At 40.5% G+C, this 19,181-nt stretch overlaps 2 protein-coding genes across 20 annotated transcripts in view; both read left to right on the top strand.

The window, feature by feature from the left end:
* capn1 (calpain 1) overlaps window positions 1-19,172 on the top strand; it is a 29,030-nt gene extending 9,858 nt beyond the window's left edge. The window contains exons 4-22 of the mRNA XM_044021335.1: window positions 1,859-1,977; window positions 8,279-8,412; window positions 8,794-8,962; window positions 10,465-10,548; window positions 11,435-11,520; window positions 12,277-12,351; window positions 14,096-14,256; window positions 14,760-14,920; window positions 15,015-15,026; window positions 15,131-15,342; window positions 15,801-15,840; window positions 15,934-15,999; window positions 16,091-16,148; window positions 16,227-16,291; window positions 16,408-16,476; window positions 16,583-16,661; window positions 16,775-16,891; window positions 17,392-17,450; window positions 17,544-19,172. Coding sequence (XP_043877270.1) covers window positions 1,859-1,977; window positions 8,279-8,412; window positions 8,794-8,962; window positions 10,465-10,548; window positions 11,435-11,520; window positions 12,277-12,351; window positions 14,096-14,256; window positions 14,760-14,920; window positions 15,015-15,026; window positions 15,131-15,342; window positions 15,801-15,840; window positions 15,934-15,999; window positions 16,091-16,148; window positions 16,227-16,291; window positions 16,408-16,476; window positions 16,583-16,661; window positions 16,775-16,891; window positions 17,392-17,450; window positions 17,544-17,570 — 1,793 coding nt within the window. The 3' untranslated portion in view covers window positions 17,571-19,172. The remainder of the gene's footprint in view (window positions 1-1,858; window positions 1,978-8,278; window positions 8,413-8,793; window positions 8,963-10,464; window positions 10,549-11,434; window positions 11,521-12,276; window positions 12,352-14,095; window positions 14,257-14,759; window positions 14,921-15,014; window positions 15,027-15,130; window positions 15,343-15,800; window positions 15,841-15,933; window positions 16,000-16,090; window positions 16,149-16,226; window positions 16,292-16,407; window positions 16,477-16,582; window positions 16,662-16,774; window positions 16,892-17,391; window positions 17,451-17,543) is intronic.
* The window catches only part of LOC122766468 (calcium/calmodulin-dependent protein kinase type II delta chain), a 557,529-nt gene that overhangs the window by 437,646 nt on the left and 100,702 nt on the right, over window positions 1-19,181 (top strand). The gene's annotated exons all lie outside the window — the stretch shown is intronic.

Raw genomic sequence — 19,181 nt, 5'->3', positions numbered from 1 at the left:
TACAGCATGATTCAGATATGAGAGATTAGACGGAGAGTAGAGGAAGGATCCCGTGTAAGGACTCATTCTCGCCACAATTTTTTTTTACATTTACTGTCATTTTCTGTGCCTTCAACAGCACCTTAGAAAACAATAGATCTATATTTCAATAAAATAGGTTCTATTATTCAGCTTGTTCCAACAGATTTTTCTTACCACATAAAATGTATACATCTGGTGGAATATCCTTAAAATATTCATTCTTTTAAAGCAGCTTTTAAATTGTATGTCTCCCATTAACCAGATTATACAGAAATATGCTTAAATCTCAGAAAGAGGAAAGATTTATCCGTGGTCTCTGGGCAACATGGTCAACAATGTTCATGTATGAACCCAGGGGTCTCCAACTCAAATGACCTGGGGGCCACTGAGTGTCTAGTTTGGCCAGTGGGGGGCCGGTCATGTGGAAAAAAAGTTTGTTTTGATGTGGAACGATAAACATAAACATACGATGTAAAAAAAAACATACAAAAACAACTCATTATAACTTGATATTAAGTAAGAGACCTCTTATTACCTACAATTAAAGCTTAGAGTATGCTCTAATATCTTATTAAAAAATTGAGGCAGACATCTTGAAACACAGAGGTCGATAACAGTCAGTCCAGCCGTAGCAGTTAACAGTTTCTGTTGCGCGGGATGTTTCCTGCGTGCATAATTCATGCTTTGTTTCTCCGCCTCACATCTGTAAACAAGGCCACGCTCCCTCCGCTCGGAGGAGCTGCAGACGCACAGGAAGTGGCCTCACTCCGCAGCTCTTTGACTCTCCCTCGGGAGCGGCTGTGCTCAAAAATGTAGAAATGGGGAGAAAACATCGTGCAGCGCTTTGTTTTACACACAAATGAGTAAAAACGGGTCTTTGTCCGTGGTAAGCGCTTATTTACCAGCTGCTACAAGGGTCGGTGGCCATACGTCCGTCGCTTGGTTGTCCCCCTTTTTTTTGGAGTTGCACTGGAATGCAGTATCACTTCCAATGCCCTAAGACCAGGACTCTGCAACCTTTAGTGTCAAAAGAGCCATGTTTGTTCCTTCTCCACCCAAATAAGCTTTTTATTGAGAAGCTTATTCCAGAAACAAAAAAAGAGGGTTAGGAAGAGCAGAAATATTACAGGTCGACATTCAACTATGCATTTACGTCATATGATGCAGCCTTATTTTTTTGTTTTCGATGTTTTGTTGTGGTTGTGAATAAATACAAATACTGTGAAGAGGTTTTAGGGCTACACTACTAATGATTGATAACCTTAAACGGTTCATTTTTTGTTAATGGCTCCTTTTGTTATGTGGCGCAAAGAAACCAGAAAATATTCACATTTTAAGGAGCTGAAAAATCAGAAGACGTGTTTCATTATTAGGAAAAACAAGGTCAAACCGATTTCATTGATAATCAAAATAGTTGACGGACAACCAAAAAGGAGTCACTAATGTTTTTGTGCAATAAGGTATGTCACAGTTGTTGTGACTTGAGCATACAGTGTGATTCAGGTGCATAGATAAGCAATTTTATTGTGGCAGTTTCAGCCTCTCTCCCATTTTCAAACAAAGTTCCGAGACGAGTGACTTCACTGAGCTGTAAAAGGGTGAATTCCACTTTTATGAGTTGTCTTCCCACTGGTCTCCATGTGTGTGTTCACATTTTATCAGGGTGGCATGAAGGAGTTGAGTGCACGGCTTCCTGTCAAGATAAAGGGAAAGCGGCGTGACTTTAAATTCTGAGGAGTCACTGTGTTTCAAATAAAACCGAGTGAAAACATTTTGTGACATCCAGGGATGATCTGGGGTAATAGAACTGTGTGTGTGTGTGTGTGTGTGTCCGCAGGGGACTGCTGGCTTCTGGCAGCCATCGCCTCGCTGACCTTAAACACCTCCCTCCTCCACAGAGTGGTTCCTCAGGGTCAGAGCTTCGGGCAGGGATACGCAGGCATCTTCCACTTCCAGGTGAGTACAGCAACTATTTCCTGTCCTTACACACCTGTCCACATCAACCACAGTAGCCACCCCCTGCCATTTTGACCAGCCTGCAATTGACATTTATTTACTGTAAATACACAAAAGGTCCTGGGTGTGTCTGTTTACTGCACATATTTCATGTTTTACGGTACATCTGGGATTGTACTCTGGAGGTTGTCATGGATTTTGGACATTGTTTACAGTGCTTTATGTTATAATTGAAAAGCAGGTTTATAAACATGGTGACGAGAAATACCAGAACTTCTTGCACGAATGTGAAGTTTCTTTATCAGTGATCAGGAAAGGAAGGTGTTGAACTCATTTCTTGAAACGATGCCGAAAACGTTCTGCAGAACAATAAAGGAAAAAGATAATTGAGGGGAAGTTCTGTTTCTGTGTGGATAAGGCCTCATTAAGGAAAGGTAAAGCCTGGGTCAGGCTCGTGTTTTAGCGGATATCATTCTTTCTCTGTTTCTGTCGTAAACCGCTCTTTTCTCAAACCCCAGTGAGTCATTCAAGATAAGCGTTTTTGCAGATCCACACCCAGACATTAAGTCGGACAATAAACTATATCATGAGAGGACTGGAGTGGAAAAAAACGCCCTTTTTTCTTTATCAGCCATAGGACTTTCAAACGTGAACAAGCCACTGCCGCATCTGTCAATCGGCAGGACTTGAAACACCCAGACACGGAACCTCCATCTGAAATCTCCATGGTAGCTCAGTGGCACCACCCTTGTGTATGTCTCTGTGGTCTCCTATGGTGCGAGCCCTGTGGCAGAGCTGCAGGGCCTTATCAGCTGAACTTTGCTTTGCGTACAGAACGCACATGTTGAAACCACTCCCAAATTTGAGGTTGTGGCTGCTTCAGACTGGAGCGATGACGCAGCGGTTGGAAACGCCACAGAACTCTTGATGCTGCAGTTATCGAGCAGAGGAATTATGGGACGTTCTGTTTGGATATGGTGCATTTTAACAGCGAAATTTTGCACTCCACCACTTTATCCTCAGGGCCAACACACAGAGAAGAACAACTATCCATTCAGAAAGGCACCTCAGTTGAACTGTGATTCAATCTGGCAGCCTTCTTGCTGTGAGGCAACAGTGCTAGCCACGAAGCCGCTGTTTGGCCCCCCTAAAGTCCTGACCTACGAACCACATTACCAAATTTGCTGTGTTAAGTGGGGACCAAAGTCCACAAACGTTGCTGTTCATCAGTGTTGGTAGAAAATATAAATATAAATGCAAAGGTATCAAGCCTCCTGTTCAAGGACGCAGCCTCAATTCTCTACTTCATTTATTCCAAATAAAGAAGACTTACTTGGTACCGAGATCTGACCAAGATCTAAATAAAGATGTGGCAGAACTTTTAGGTCATCCATCAGTTTGGTCGTGATCAGTGCAAATTTCAGTCCAATAGGTTGTTGCAGTTTCTTAAAGCAACTTTAATGACTTTTGACTTTATGAGCCGTAAAGCCGAGTGTCACTGATAACGGCACGGAAGGTTAAGCTAATAAGACATTTGAAATGAAACTCCAGAGAAGAGCTCATTAAACCACTGAGAGTCTTGAGTTCTTTTGTCGTTGGTTGATGTCATCATGGCTGTGGAGGAGTGTGTTTGTCCTGTGATGTCACCTGACTCATTATCTTTACCTGAGTGAGTGTGTGTGTGTGTGTGTGTACACACAGCTGATCTGATAAAAAGCTATCTACGGTGTCTGTGCTACGCGAGCACATTTGTTGCGATATGCACCACTCTCGTGTTTCGCCAGTGATTTCTCGTGTGAGGAACCTTCTTTTTAGAGGTTAGAGGCCTGTATGTGTGAAATGAGCATGTTCTTATAATGTTTGCAAGGTTCATGTTTCCCCAGGTTCCTCACACAATCCAAATGCATACAGATTGAGGTCAGATTAACTGGCTGAAGGTGTAAACATGAGCATGAATAGTTGTTTGTCTCTGTATGTAAGCCCTGTAATTGGCCAGTGACGTGTCCAGGGCGTATCCCGCCTTGTCAGCTGAAATTAAGTCCAGCTCCCCTTATGACCCTATACTGTAGCTGGAATCTGCCAGAACAGATGGCAAGAGTGGAAGAGAGAACAGATGTTATGATAATGTGATCAAAATACGTCATACTGTGACCTTCTTGACGGATATTGCAATTGTGATATGGTTCACAGGCACCCGAACTCCCATTTTGAAGCCTCACAATTCACATTTTGGCCCACGCCGTGTTGTAAAAAGAAGTTTATAGATGTCACCCACCTTCAGGTCCGTATATATTGGACAATACCAGCTACAAGCAAACAAAGTTTGCATCAACCTGTCAAGTCGACCCCCCCCTAGTGGTTATTCAGTATATCCCTATTTCTTGGTTGGTGTTAGGAGGAACCTGGAGGAACCCGGAAGACTATGTCAAATTGACTTATTAACTACCTACCTGACTTCCTAACTACCTACCTGACTTCCTTCCTACCTACCTACCTACCTACATACCTCCCTATTAACCTACCTACCTGGAAACTTGACTTCCTTCCTACATACCTACCTACCTATCTACCTACCTGACAACTTGACAACTACCTATCTCTAACTCATTTTTTCCTCATCTGAAAATCAAGACTTTTGGGGGTAGTGAACTCCTGTTTCTTTCATTATCATCTATCCTCATGTCATCTAACCCCCCAACTGATGCATGCAAACTGTTTCCTCCTCTCTGACTGCAGATTAGTGCGGATTTTATTTACATTCCACGACATTCGACCTGCTTAATCATGGAACACTTTGAGCTGAGTCAGCCGTGCTGTTTGACTTTGCCAAAGAGGCTGTCGGCGCGCCAAGTCTTCACAAAGGGGAGGGGGAGAGAGAGACTGAGAGAAGGAGCCGCGTTTGAAACGGTGCGGAAGCATCAACGCTGCATGTTACATGCACAGGAAGCGGCTTCCAGTGTAGAGCAAACCCAAACACATCCATTGTGATCCTGCTCGTTCACGTCTGGCAGCCTCATTGCTCAGTCATGGAAAGAAATGGTGTCAGATCTAATCAGCTGCCAACATTAGCACACACACACACAGAGGTTTGCACATCTGTTCTTCTTGCGACACTGCATTGACATCCTTTCACGAAACAAAGCCTTTTCCTTTTTTTTTACTATAACCAGTTAATACCTAACATAACCTGAACCATAACCACAATTCAAATCTTAGCCCTAAACTTAACCAGTTCCTCAGAAATTAGGTTACGCCTCTTTAGGACCAGGTTTTGGTCTCCTGCTGGTCCACTCCTGACATGCAAGAAAGTGTCCTAAAGAGGTTAGAAATAAAAAGTGTACACACACACACACACACACACACGGCTCCCATTCCCACTTGGGGCCAGTGACTCAGTTGGAGTGAAGTCAGCCAAGGCCTGTTTTTCACTGATTATTTCCAGAGACACTGGGATTGTGCATACAAATGCACTCACCGGCCACTTTATTAGGTACACAGGACACCTAATAAAGTGTGCAGTGTGGCCTTCTGCTACTGTAGACTATCACTGAGGTTCAGGACAGTCTTCTGCATACCTTGGTTGTAAAGAGTGGTCATTAGAGTTGCTGCTTTTAAAATATTGGACCCTTTTTGGCATGAACTTTGAGTATTATTACCCAAAGAACTGCTGCTGCTGTCTGGGTATTCTCTCTTATTCTGGACCGTTCTCGGTGTAAACTCTTGAGATGATTTACTGCATGAAAACCGTGGTATATGAGCAGTTACTGAAAAAAAACCCAGACCAGCTCATCTGGCACAAACGACCATGCCACGTTCCAAGTCACTGAAATCAGATTTCTTCCTCATTCTGAAGCTTGGTTTGAACTTCAGCGGGTGATTTTGACCAGGTCTACGCACCTGATTGATTAGATATTTGTGCTAACAAACAGTTAGCGGCTAGTGTGTGTGTGTGTGTGTGTATATATGCATGTGTTGACATCCATGCACTCTTGCTACGTAGAGTGGAAATAACTTAATTTGCTAGTTAATGCATGAATGTGTTTATTGATTGTGCGGATAAGCTAAAAAGCTTGTAAATACATTAGGGCTGAAAAGATTATTAGATTAGTTGATTATTAAAGAATTATTAAATTAAATGTCCACTATTTTGATTTTTTCAATTAATAGATCCTGATTTTTCGACTCCTTAAATTGGACTATTTTCTGACAAAGAAATCATTTAAACTGACTAATTTTGGTTTGTGGACAAAACAAGACATTCGAGAAAGTCATCATTTCCAGGTTTGAGTCTAGCTCCACCCCCTTTCACCTCAAATTCTCTAAACCTCCACGCCGTTAGCGGTTGTTGGCCCTTGCGCTGCAAACCTCCACATTTACATCTGCAAACACGTTTTAATGAACTCGCGGGCACCATGTTGACAACTGCCTTTGTTCCCCTTTCCTCCTCTTTCCTGTTGCATATTTCTGCATGCCTCACTTTTCTGTACCGTCACGTCTTGCAGGATCTCCCCTTTGTATTGTTTTGGATCCTCTAAGCCTCCGGATGAATTCTGCAGACCTGGATGAGTCATCTCAAAATATAATTATGAGTGGTAGCGGGCGGGGTGTGGGATAAATTATACACAAGGCAATATCTGGCAGCAGAAACAAATGATATTAACTGGAGCAGTTATTTCGTTCTTATTATAGCTCACATTTCACACTGGAAGTCTTTTAATGTGTTTGGAATAACAATGAGAAACTGTCAACAGTCTGCAAGTCATGACACAGGTGTGGCAAGACTCCATTTCCCTCAGTTGGGCTGAGTGTTAGTCTTGCAACACTCAGCTGTGTCCTAAAGGTTTAAATGAAGTTATGTGTGTACAAGCATTTTGCCACGGGCAAGTGACTGCATCTGTTTGTGTTTGTGTGTGTCACACAGCCCCGCGTCTTCTGCTGGGTGTGTCCCTTCCATCCATCTATCCATCCATCCTGTCGGACATTCATGTATACTACTGTCGTGCACAGTACTTTTACAGCACTTTGCCTCATACCTATCTAGATACAGTACCTACCTACCCTTTTTTGGCTTTTCAATTCAGTTTTTCTGGGTTCACTGTGACCTCAGATGACCTTCTGTCACCTCACACACAAACACACAAAAGCATTAGCCGAAACATTACTAGGTTGAAGGATTGTTCAACATGAAGCATTTTTTTTCAGCAGAGGATTCAACACCACAGTATTGAGGAGCAAAAAGTTTGACCCCCTTTTTGTGTGATTTGGGCTTGAAGATGTGGTTGTGGTCCACGCCCCCCCTCTCTTTTCCCACACGTTTCATGTTTCATGTTGATATATTCTGCCCTCTGCTGGCTAGCAGCATATGTGGTAGCAACAAATCTCATGTCTCTCTGTAGCACCTGCTGCACTGCAAAGATCTTATTTTATTTCCTGATTTCCAGGGACGTTTCCTGAAACGATGATGAAATAAAGCTTTGACGTCTACTTCAGTTCATTTACTTGCAGGACTGGATTGTGCCTATTTAAAGAGAGAGCGAGACCTCGGGTTGCTGTGTGTATTTTAGGGCTGGGAAACAAAAGCAGGCTGGGAACTACATTTCTCAAATGCCACCTGAGCATGATGTGTTTGTCTCTGGTGGGGTTAGTGTGGAATGTTTCACTACTGTATTTCCTACAACTGTTGCCACGTTACCTAACTTTATTTCACTATCAAATCTCATTAAAAAACAGTTTGACCCTTTTATATATTTATATATATATATATATATATATATATATATATATATATATATATATATATATATATACAGTATATATATATATATACAGTATATATATATATATATATATATTTGATGTTGCATCCTGGGAATTGGACAGGTGACAAATATGGAATGTGTTATTTTGTTGTTTTCTAATAAAGTCCCTTAAATACGCACAACATACTTTATATGAAAATTACTATACAACTTTCATCATCATCATTATCATCTACCGCTTTATCCTCCACCAGAGGGTCGCGGGGGTGCTGTGCCAATCTCAGCTACATGGGGCGATAGGCGGGGTACACCCTGGACAGTTCCTATACAACTTTCCAGAACAACAAAATAATCCACAGTAAATATACACAAAAAAATGCAGCAAAAATGTACTTTTTTTAGTATCATTTCAATTTTTGAAAGGATTTTTTTTTTTATTATCTCGGATAATAGGTGATGATAGGTTGTTTTTTTTTGTCTGAAAACCCCAAATGTGATGTATAATAGTGTAAAAATCTAAAAGTTGTACATGTTTTTTTCAGTTCTGGCAGTTTGGCGAGTGGGTGGAGGTGGTGATTGACGACCGGCTGCCCGTGAAGGACGGGAAGTTGCTGTTTGTCCACTCGGCAGAGGGAAACGAGTTCTGGAGTGCATTGCTGGAAAAGGCCTACGCCAAGTAAGACCCAAAAAACTTTCACAACATTCCAGATATTAATCACCTCTGTTTAAGCACCTGTAACTTTTGTAATCAACTCTATTTATCACTCTGCTATCAGCAGAGATAATCTCTTTGTTGAATCTGCATTTGGCTTAATGTTTATTTCTAAGTTGGTCAAACGAAGTTCCAATCCACCAAGAAGATGATGAAATCAAGTTCTGGTTTTAAATCTTTAAATCATTTCATGGAAAACAGACTATAACTTAGTTTGTAGGGGGTTTTATGCATATGATTCAGTTAAAATTTGATTAAACAAAATTGTATGTGGTACAGAAAAACTGTAAAGATTTCTTCCTCTATTAAGCTAATTATTCTCCAATTTCTTTTGTTTTGTCATAGACTAAATGGCTGTTATGAGGCTCTGTCAGGCGGCAGTACATCAGAGGGATTTGAGGACTTCACTGGTGGCGTGACGGAGATGTACGAGCTTGTGAAAGCACCTTCTGACCTCTACAGCATCATAAAGAGGGCTGTAGAAAGAGGGTCACTGCTGGGCTGCTCCATTGACGTCAGTACTACTGTCACTAGCATGTGTTGTTTAACCCAAACAAATGTGAAATTTTACAGATTTATCACAGTCATCTTTTCAGTAGTCTGCATTTTAATAATTGTGACAGTGTTAAAGGGGTCATTTATGAAGCTACATAAAATAATTTTCAAAAAAAAGACACTAAACAACAGTGAACATGTGATGCTAGAAGCCAGGTTAGCAGAAAAATATCACAAAGCTGACAATGAAAACTCAATGTTGCTTTCACAAGGTGTTTTTGCTGACCTAAATATTATTTTAGTCTTTTGAAGATTTTTTTTTTTGTTATTAAATGTGTGTATATGGAGCTAAAAGCAGCAGCCAGTCAGCATAGCTTAGCACAAAGAATAGAAACATTGGGAAAAAATTCTCAAAATGGCACTTCCCTATGCTAGCTAAAATACAACATAGCTGACCGCAACTTTAAGAAGCAACAAAATCCCAATATTGCTTTCACAATGTGCTTTTGCTGATCCCAATTTGTTTGCAAGGTTAAGTTATTTCTTTGTCTTAACAACTCTTTTTTTGGGAAAATGTGTATGAAGCTAAAAACAGCAGCTAATTAGCATCAAATAACACAAAGAATGGCAACTTTGGGGAGTACTCTTATTGAGAAAAAATAACTACCTACAAGTGGTAGTTATGAGGTACCTACAAGTACCTCATAAGTAAAAGTAAAAGAAATTGCCTATTTGTTTTGCGGGGTGAATATATTATTTTGCCTCTTAAAGAGTAGGCAAATGTAGCAGCAACCAGTTTAGCGTAGCTTAGTGCTAAGAGTAGAAACGGGGGAATACTCAAATTGACTTTGCCCTATTGTTAAAAACAAGTAATACAACATTTATACTTGAAAGTTAGATAATTAAAGCTAGCTAATGTACAACATAGCTCTCAGCAGCTCTCAGAAGGGATGACATTTTTATTTTGCTTTCAAATGATTACTTATAACTGAGACAAACCAAACCAATCAAATAATCATCAGCATTCACAATTAAAACTCTTCAGTACATATTAAATATGCCAACAATGCCAACAGGGGAAAACACTCCTCCTCCATCCTGTTGTTAAAAAAAACAACAAAAACCCACTTACAATGTACAAATGACCTCAACCCCTTTAAATAAAATGAGGGTTTGAGCTATATATATATATGTGTATATATATGTGTATATATGTATATATGTATGTATATGTATATATGTATGTGTATGTATATGTCTATATGTGTATATATGTATGTATATATATATATATGTATGTGTGTATATATGTATATGTATGTATGTATATATATATATGGTATGCTTCAACTGTTCAACAGTGATAATTATTAATGGATTTCTTCCTCTGTGAAGCTTTTTATCTCTGTGAAGCTGATTGTGACGGCACGCTCTGTCTGTGCGCGTCACATGAGTTCTGTGGATCACACTGTTCGACCTCTGTGACCTCTGGTCTTTTGTGTTCCTTCCTCCCGTCCTCAGATCACCAGCTCAAGGGACATGGAGGCCGTCACGTTCAAGAAGCTGGTGAAGGGACACGCCTACTCCGTGACAGCTGTGGACGAGGTGAGGAGCAGCGAAATGCCGCGTGAAACGTCAGATACATTTCGAATAAAAGTAAAACTAACTAAGTCAAGGAGTTAAAGATGGAGTATGCAACATGTATTTAGCATGAATTATCAATATTTTTCATAAAAACCTTCCGGGATCGCAATATGGGTGGAGCATTTAAAAAAAAATGGATAGGTTGTGTCAGATCTGTCCGTGTTCATATGGCGACAAGGGCTCAGGACAAAAAGCCACGATTACATAATGACTCTAGGATGCGACTCAACACTCTGCAGATTTAATGTTTTATTGTAATTCATCCAAATGTGTCTGTTAGAGTCAGAGCCTTAAAAATTCTTTTCAAAGACTCCCGAGATAAAACAGTTGCGCCTTAAAGAAGATGGTAAAAGCCATCACAGTGCATGAAAAAACAAAGTAAACACAAAATTGCTGTCAAACTCTCAAGCCCTGCCTGAGTTTGTGTAGTTGTGGCTACATAATGTGACTGGATAAGTGGGCAAAATTGAAATGTTCTGCTTTTAATGGGCATTAGCTCCTATTAGGATTATTTATCTGTCTCCAGTGAAAAATAATATGGAGAAAATGTTCCAAGAGTTTAGATAAGACAATCCTGTTTTAGTCCCAGTGTGGGGGAATTTTTCCCATGATACAGCAGCAGTAAAAATATCTATATATATATATATACATATACATAAAAATATAAGACATGATAATCTATAATCCATGATATAAACACAAGGGTTTTTTTTCTGTTATGTAATGTTTTAACTGGTTGGGTTTCTCACTTTATTATGTAACAATTCATGTCAGGCTAGCTTACAGGCCACTGTATGTCATGAGACAATAAACAGTGTCATGCTCTGTTCCTTGGCTCGTGCTGTAGGTCGTGTACAGAGGAAATATGACCAAGCTGGTCCGCATCAGGAATCCCTGGGGGGAAGTGGAGTGGACCGGAGCCTGGAGCGACAAGTAAGACCAAACATAACGTTAGAACCCAGTGTAAACCTAAAATAATAATTCACTTTGTAGGGAATCTTCATACTAAAGCAAACAAAACCAGTCGGTGTTGACTTATATAGCCCTCTACAACAGTGGTTCCTAAAGGCTGGGTTGGGACCCACAGATGGGTTGTGGGATCATTTTTTGGGGTCACTATTGTCACTATTGTTGCCAGGCCAACGTTGCCAATGAGAATTTGTTCTTTATATTTTGCCTGGTAAAATAGTTTTAGATAGTTTGCCATCTTTCAAAAAGTGGGTTCCTTGTGTAGAAAGTTTGGGGCACACTCTTATCCAAGGTACTCGAAGTGCTTTACGTAACATCAAGTTTTAGGTTTAGATAATGTGTAAATCAGGGGGTAACTTAATGTACTCCTTTAGGCCATGGCTTTACAAATAAACAGCAAAAAATCTATTTATATTACTTAAACATAACATGACAACAAATACCAAGACCTTTTCCCATCGGCAGTGTTATGTCACAGTTTCTGCTCAATGTAAATCCATGCTGATGGATTGTATTCACAGCACACAGCGAGTCTGCACGCTCATAATTTGATTGTTCCAGAGATTTCTGGAAGTCTGTGTCGTGCACCATAACAAGTTTTGGATTAAAGGGAACGGATTGAAAATGAAATACATGCAGGTTTGTACTCTGTGACCCCCAGCACTCACATTGTCTCTTGCTTATTTTTTTATATTTGTTTCTTCTTGTTAAAATCTTCAGCTCCAGAGAGTGGGACAGTGTGGACCGCTCCGTCAGAGGCCGCCTGCAGAACCGCAGCGAGGACGGTGAATTCTGGTGAGTTTGTTTTCGAGATATATTCAGTTCCTGCGACGTTAATGATTAATCTAAGTGCAACAAGAGTCCTCTGACGGTGTGTTCTGCTGTCTGTGATTCATATTTACCTTGTCCACACCTGGCGACACCCAGTGGCCACAGGCATAATGTCTTTATGTTCTCTGTCACATATTTTGACACAATATCTGAAGAACATCTGGAGGGACTTTGTCCAAATTTGGTGCAACCATTCATTTAAAGTCCTGGATAATGTGGTTAAAGTTTGGTAGTCAGAGGTTAAAGCTCAAGGTCAATGTGGCCGCAGACATCACATTTTTTGCCTTGTGACGGGGGAGATCTCAGGAATCCCAAATCTGGTACAAACCTTTACCTAGACTCAGAGATTAAAGGTTTTTTTGCCATGTGAAAGTGTTAAATCTTTTCAAATTTGGCACTTTGACTTAGTCTTTTGAAGCAATAGTTTAGATTTGGGTGTTCAGAAGTCAAATCTCAAGGTCACTGTGGCTTCATAAATAATTTTCGGTCTTGTGAGCGTGATATTTCAGGAATTCTTCGAGTCAATCCTTTCAAACATTCACTTGGATCGAAGTCTATGATCACTTTTCCTGGAACAGTTTCTTCAGATTTTGTACAAACTTTCAGTTGGACTCAAACGTGAGTGTTATCCTCAGAATGCCTTAAGAGAATCACATCCAATTTGGTACACCTGTTGGTACACCTGTTCACTTGAATTCACAGGAACTGAATACCTTTTGGTGGTCAAATGTCAGAGTTCAAGGTCCCTGTGATCTCACAAAACATGTTTGAAATGAAGATCGCCAGTTTTCTGGGACACTTTGAGGGAATTTCCTTGAAAGTTGGACTTAAAGATTTATTTTTACCCCACGAATGCTGCCAAAGAATCCTTTCAATTGTGACACAAAGACAACCATTTCGATTAAGGAGGTCGAGATAACTGTGACCGTAGAGATCACAATTTTATATCTCAGGAACACCTCCAGGCAATCATTTCAAAATTGGCACAAAATGTTCTCTTGGACTGAAGTCTAACATCAAGGTTGCTGTGACCTTACAAAAGATATTTGATATGATCAACGCAACTTTTCTGGAACACGTTGAGAGATTGATACAAACATTCAGTTGGACTTGAAGCATTCTGAGGATATCGATCATCTTCCATCCCTTCAAATTTTGCACAAATTCACAAATTTGAATCCCCTCAAATTTGGTACAACCGTTTACTTGACTTCACGTGAACTGAAGAAAGAGTTCAAGGTCCCTGTGATCCTACAAAATGTGTTTGAAACTGGGAATGCCAGTTTTCTCCTAAGAATGCCTCGAGAGATTCCTTTCAAATTTGGCACAAAGACTATTTGAATTTGATCTACCTTTTAGATGTGGGTGCTCCGTTGGTATCTCAGAGTAGATTTTGGTGTTCAAAGGTCAGCGGTCACAGTCTCTGTGACCTTACAAAACACACTTTTTTTTGCCATGTCGATGTGTTATCAAAGTCACAGATGTTTTTATCTTCATATGAATGTGAAAACTGTGTTCTTTTATGTGTATGAGGCAATAATGCCGTAAATGTGGTTCTATAAACAAAGACCTACTCTTTTGCAGCTTGTATTCTTTTTTTTATTATTATTTACCCCTGTGACCCTAAAACAAGGTTCAGGCTCAGTTTCAACTTTAGGAAAGAATGTATGAACGTTGTAACTTTGCACCCGTGTCCCGCGTCTCTCAGGATGTCATTCAGCGACTTCCTGCGCGAGTTCACTCGCCTGGAGATCTGCAACCTGACGGCCGATGCACTGCAGAACAGCCAGCTGAAGAAATGGAGCTCCTCGCTCTACCAGGGAGAGTGGAGGAGAGGGAGCACTGCAGGCGGCTGCAGGAACTTCCCAGGTATGAGCTGGTGGGAAAGGTGGGTAACGGGTCCTTAAACACCAAGGGTATCGTCAGCGATGCGTTTGGACAAGCGCTCTTTTCATTACCGTAAATTGCGCTTTTTCCGTTGGGAAAATTTCAACGGTTGATTGAGTAGATCTTTCCCCACTGTAATTCATCTTTTGTCGGATCAGTTTTTTACGCCAGAGAACACGGAATATCTTCTAAATTGTTAAACAGGAGACCATATTTGGATCTTTCTGAAAATGTCAGTCATCTATTTGACTCCAAATGGGACCATAATTTACAAAATTGACTCCATGCTATACTGAACCAGACCAGGAACTAGTGCCCGAAACCTCAGGAAAATGATGTTTACTGATGTTGTAAATGACTTATTTCTTACATTGCCACCTGATGACCTTCCCATTTTTCATTATTAGAAGAAATCCTTACGGACGAGTAACGGGTAAAAATAACATTCTGGTATATATATATTTTTTTTAAAATCCCGTATCCAGCAACCTTCTGGCTCAACCCTCAGTTCAAGCTCGCCCTGCATCACCCAGACTCCCCCGGCAAATCAGAATGCAGCTTCCTGGTCGGCCTCATGCAAAAGGACCGCAGGAAGAAGCGGCGGGAAGGCAAAGACATGGAGACCATCGGGTTCGCGGTCTACGAGGTCAGAAGAAGGCGTTACACGAGACTACAAGTATTAAAGATAATAGTTTGATTTGCTGTTTCTCATTTCTGTCTCTTTTGTTATTTTTTGACAGATTCCAAATGAGGTATGAGCTTTTTTACCCGCATTAAACTACTGAATGTTTAGTGGGGTTATGTCATATTTTTATTTTATATGCAACATGTAACGTTGCCTGGACTCCCTCCTCAGTTTAAGGGCAAGTCTGGAGTCCACTTGAAGCGAGACTTCTTCCTCACCCACGCCTCCAGCGCTCGCTCCGAGCTCTTCATCAACCTGAGGGAGGTCAGCTCACGGCTGCGTCTGCCGGCGGGCGAATACATCATTGTCCCGTCCACGTTCGAGCCGCACAAAGAGGCCGATTTTGTGCTGAGGGTTTTCTCCGAGAAGCCCGCGGATTCTGAGTGAGTGGGGGGACGAGTTTTTGGCAGAAGGAAAATGGGTTAAAAATTCTGTTCTCATAAAAAGTCGAAAATGGTAGAAAACTAATGTTTTATCAATGATTGCACTTATAAAAAAAAAGTATTTCCACCACAAATTTGTGGTGTGTTTATTATCACAAGGTGACATTCAAGAGGTTTCTTGAATGCATCTTGTAGCTGCTTCCATTAACACTCTGAAACTATTACACTCGCTCTCAGGCTCTGAAGTTTAGAATATTTTCTTTATCTGCAATGAATGAATATTCAAATACATTTTAGTCAGAAACATCCTGCCCTTCAAAAAAAAAAAAAAAAGACAGAAAACAACTGTGTTTATATTTTAGGGGAAAATAGAAATGCAAAATTTGATTCGGTACAAATCCTGGGAAGAAAATTATGAAATAATGAAATTGGAAATGTTATTATTCTCTCCACTTCAGGGAGCTTGATGACAAAATTGAAGCGGAGCTTCCAAAAGAGGTGAGACGATGCATCAACCCTCAAAAGTGATGCGTGGAAAAGAACACGGACTGCGTGCTGACAACGTTTGTCTGTATTTTTTGGTATTTTCAGACGGAGGTAGATGAGAGCCAGATCGACGCAGCCTTCAAGAGTCTCTTCAGACAACTGGCAGGGCCGGTAAGCATGAGCAAAAGAGGTTTGTGGTATATACTTCATGTGGTTAATTAATGAACTTAATTCACGTTCTCGTGACGCTTGTTCCCGGCAGGACATGGAGATCAGCATCACAGAGCTGCAAACCATTCTGAACAGGATCATCAGCAAACGTGAGCAGACCTAATTTCTCTGGACAGAAAGTTTTAAATCTCCTGTGTTTCCCTAATCTTACTTCCCAATGTGAGCAGATAAAGATCTGAAGACGGACGGCTTCACAAAGGAAGCCTGTCGCAGCATGATAAACCTCATGGATGTATCCTTTTTTTTTGTGGTGATGCAGGAAACATGACCTGGAAAATGTAAAATGCTATTAATTCTCTCGCTGTGCAAGACAGCCGCTGCTATTTTGTTTTTAACTTGCCGACTCAGACGGATGGCAGCGGGAAACTAGGCTTGACGGAATTCCATGTTCTCTGGGAAAAAATCAAGCGATACCTGGTGAGATGACGCGGTAATCTCACGCTCTGTGATGCTCACATAAGCCGCCGATCTTCTGTAACTTCTCTTTTCTTTCTTTCTCGATCTGTTTCTGTCGTCATGTCAGACCATATTCAGGCAGTTTGACATGGACAAATCCGGTACCATGAGCTCCTATGAGATGAGGATGGCGCTTGAGTCTGCAGGTAAAAACAAAAAAGAAGGGGTTTCTCTTTCTTTTGCATGCTGTTGAGCTTAAAACAACAACAAAAAAAGCATTTGGAGTCTTGTGTTGTGGACTCATTTGTCCTTGTTCTAGGCTTCAAGCTGACCAACCACCTGTTCCAGCTGATCATCCTGCGCTACACGGAGGAGGACATGGCTGTCGACTTTGACAACTTCGTCACGTGTCTGGTCAGACTGGAGACCATGTTCAGTGAGTCCCACGGGATCAGTTCACATTCCTCCATTTTGTGCATGTGCTCCGATGGCGCGATACCATTTCTACAGACACAAGGGGGGGCAGCCTTTTCTGTCTGGAAAGTAAAGTTTGAAAAGTGCACTCTCCCACACAAAACTCCATACAAAAAACCTGGGATTTTTACAACAAAGCAAAAAAGGAGAAGTTTGATCCACTGCTGCCTTCATTAGTAATTTCAAATGTGTCATTTTATTATGTACTGTAAGTGTTGAATCTTTAGTTCGGGTTTACCAAATTGAGACAAACTTACTAAATGAGGCAGCAGTAGCCCAGCAGCTCCTGTGTCCCCATGCGCTAAATGTTGATTTTCTCTATGGAATTTGGTACAACCACACATCAAAGATATATTGTACTCTGCTAAATCAACAAAAGGCATGTTATTAGTCAATAACTCATAAAAGAACTGAATTATCCCTCTTAAATATAAATGATTCTATCCGTTTTTTTGTCTCCAGAAACATTTAAGACCTTGGACACAGATGCAGATGGTGAAATAAGTCTCACCTTCTTCCAGGTATGGTCATACATAATACATAAACAGCTACACAATTTATAAAAAATAGCAATGGATAACTATGATTCCCCTTCTCTCTGGTCTCTTCCACAGTGGATTTCCCTGACCATGTTTGCCTAGAGACGAGTGGACTCCATTTTGTCTCTGCTGCAGCTGCTGGCCCCCGTATCTTTTGTCTCAGAAGTGCCTTTTTTTTCCTCCTCTGCTTTGTCCTTTTCACCCATAAATCCATTTACATGCCTGTAATGGAAACATGTGCCAATCCTACAGTTGTCATATACTTGTTTCGCCACCAGATGGAGCTATAATTTCAGCCAAATGTGCATTTTTAGCTGCGCTAGAGAGTGAGTCTAAAACCCCTTTTCCACTAACATTACTGGGAACTTATTCACATGCCGAGGTTTTTCAAAATCCCAGGAAAAGTTCCTGTGGTGGAAAAGGGGCTAAAAAGAATAAGTGAATGAGCTAACCATGATGTTTTTGTTCCAAAGTTACTACCTTAGCTTAGCTGTCCTTATGTTTAAAGCAATGCTAGCTAACTAGCTTTTATCCTCTTGGTTTAAGAGGATAAACATGCCCAATGAATGAATTCATTTTGTAGCTGGTTAATTAGCTATTCAACATATTTTACAATCAAAGACAAAACAGCTAAGCTAAATCACGCTAGCTAATCTAATCTTGAGGATGACTGTGATTGAATTATCCCCAAACATAAACATTTACTCTGCCTCTGACTTAAAATACAAATGTTTGGCCCTTTTTAGGGAGTCAGCTGAAATGATTGGTCAGTAACTAGATGGTAGATTTATCTGTGGCCATGCCGCTGTGGCTATTGACTGATCAGAGGTTTATTGAACGTAAGGAGTTCCTATTAACCCTTTTCCTTGTCTTTTTAATGGTAAATGTTTCAATTCAGTTATCACTCAGATCAGTACCAGGTGCTGTCGATGGCGGAGATGGTGCCAGTTTGCTCCTTTTCGACTTAACATCCAGTATTTAGCGCAAATGAATGTGCGTGATACATGTATTTGGCACTTCCTGTCTACATCTTTGTGCCAAATTTTGCTTCTCTACGCTTTGGCGACGCAGAGACAATGGTGGTTTGCTGTTTTATATAGAATGTGTTGTTATATAATCCTGTTCAGCTTTTTAGGAGTACAGACCCCGCTTATAATTATGCATGGCACTTTTTACTGACTTCACTGAAAAAAAACAAAAACTTTTATATTGTGGCTGTAACTGATGTCATAGTGATTTTAAAAAGGGATTTTTGTAAGGCCGGTTTAATCTCGTCTTTCATGGGGAACAAGAACGCTTCGGTACCTTAGTTGAAGGCAAAAGCGATGCAACGTGGGTGAATCTGTTGTATGCATGCAGTGTGAATTGTGTACCTGATTTCTGTTTGGATCAAGAAGCTTGTTTTTTTTTAAAAAAAATCACTTAGTGGGAGAAAAGGAAATGTTGAAATGTGAACGTGAGCGATAATGTCAATGTTCTGCCAATTATTTCTTACCAATTTGTATCATAGGAACTTTTAAATTGAAGAATGTTTGTTTAATCAAAAGGTTACTGAGAATCCAGTACATTTTATTTGATAAAAAAATCTTTTTCTTGCAGTGTAATGCTTATGTAACATTGCCTAATGTTTACAATGGTGATACTCTTGTTTTACCGTGTAGCTTTTCTCTGTACTGCACTTTGGAAATAAAAGTGGGGAAGGTTTTCACGAGT

This window comes from Solea senegalensis, linkage group LG3 (genome assembly GCF_019176455.1).
Source record: "Solea senegalensis isolate Sse05_10M linkage group LG3, IFAPA_SoseM_1, whole genome shotgun sequence".
NCBI lineage: Eukaryota > Metazoa > Chordata > Actinopteri > Pleuronectiformes > Soleidae > Solea > Solea senegalensis.
The sequence above is the reverse complement of the archived record's forward strand: the minus strand, read 5'-3'. Positions and strand labels throughout refer to the sequence as shown.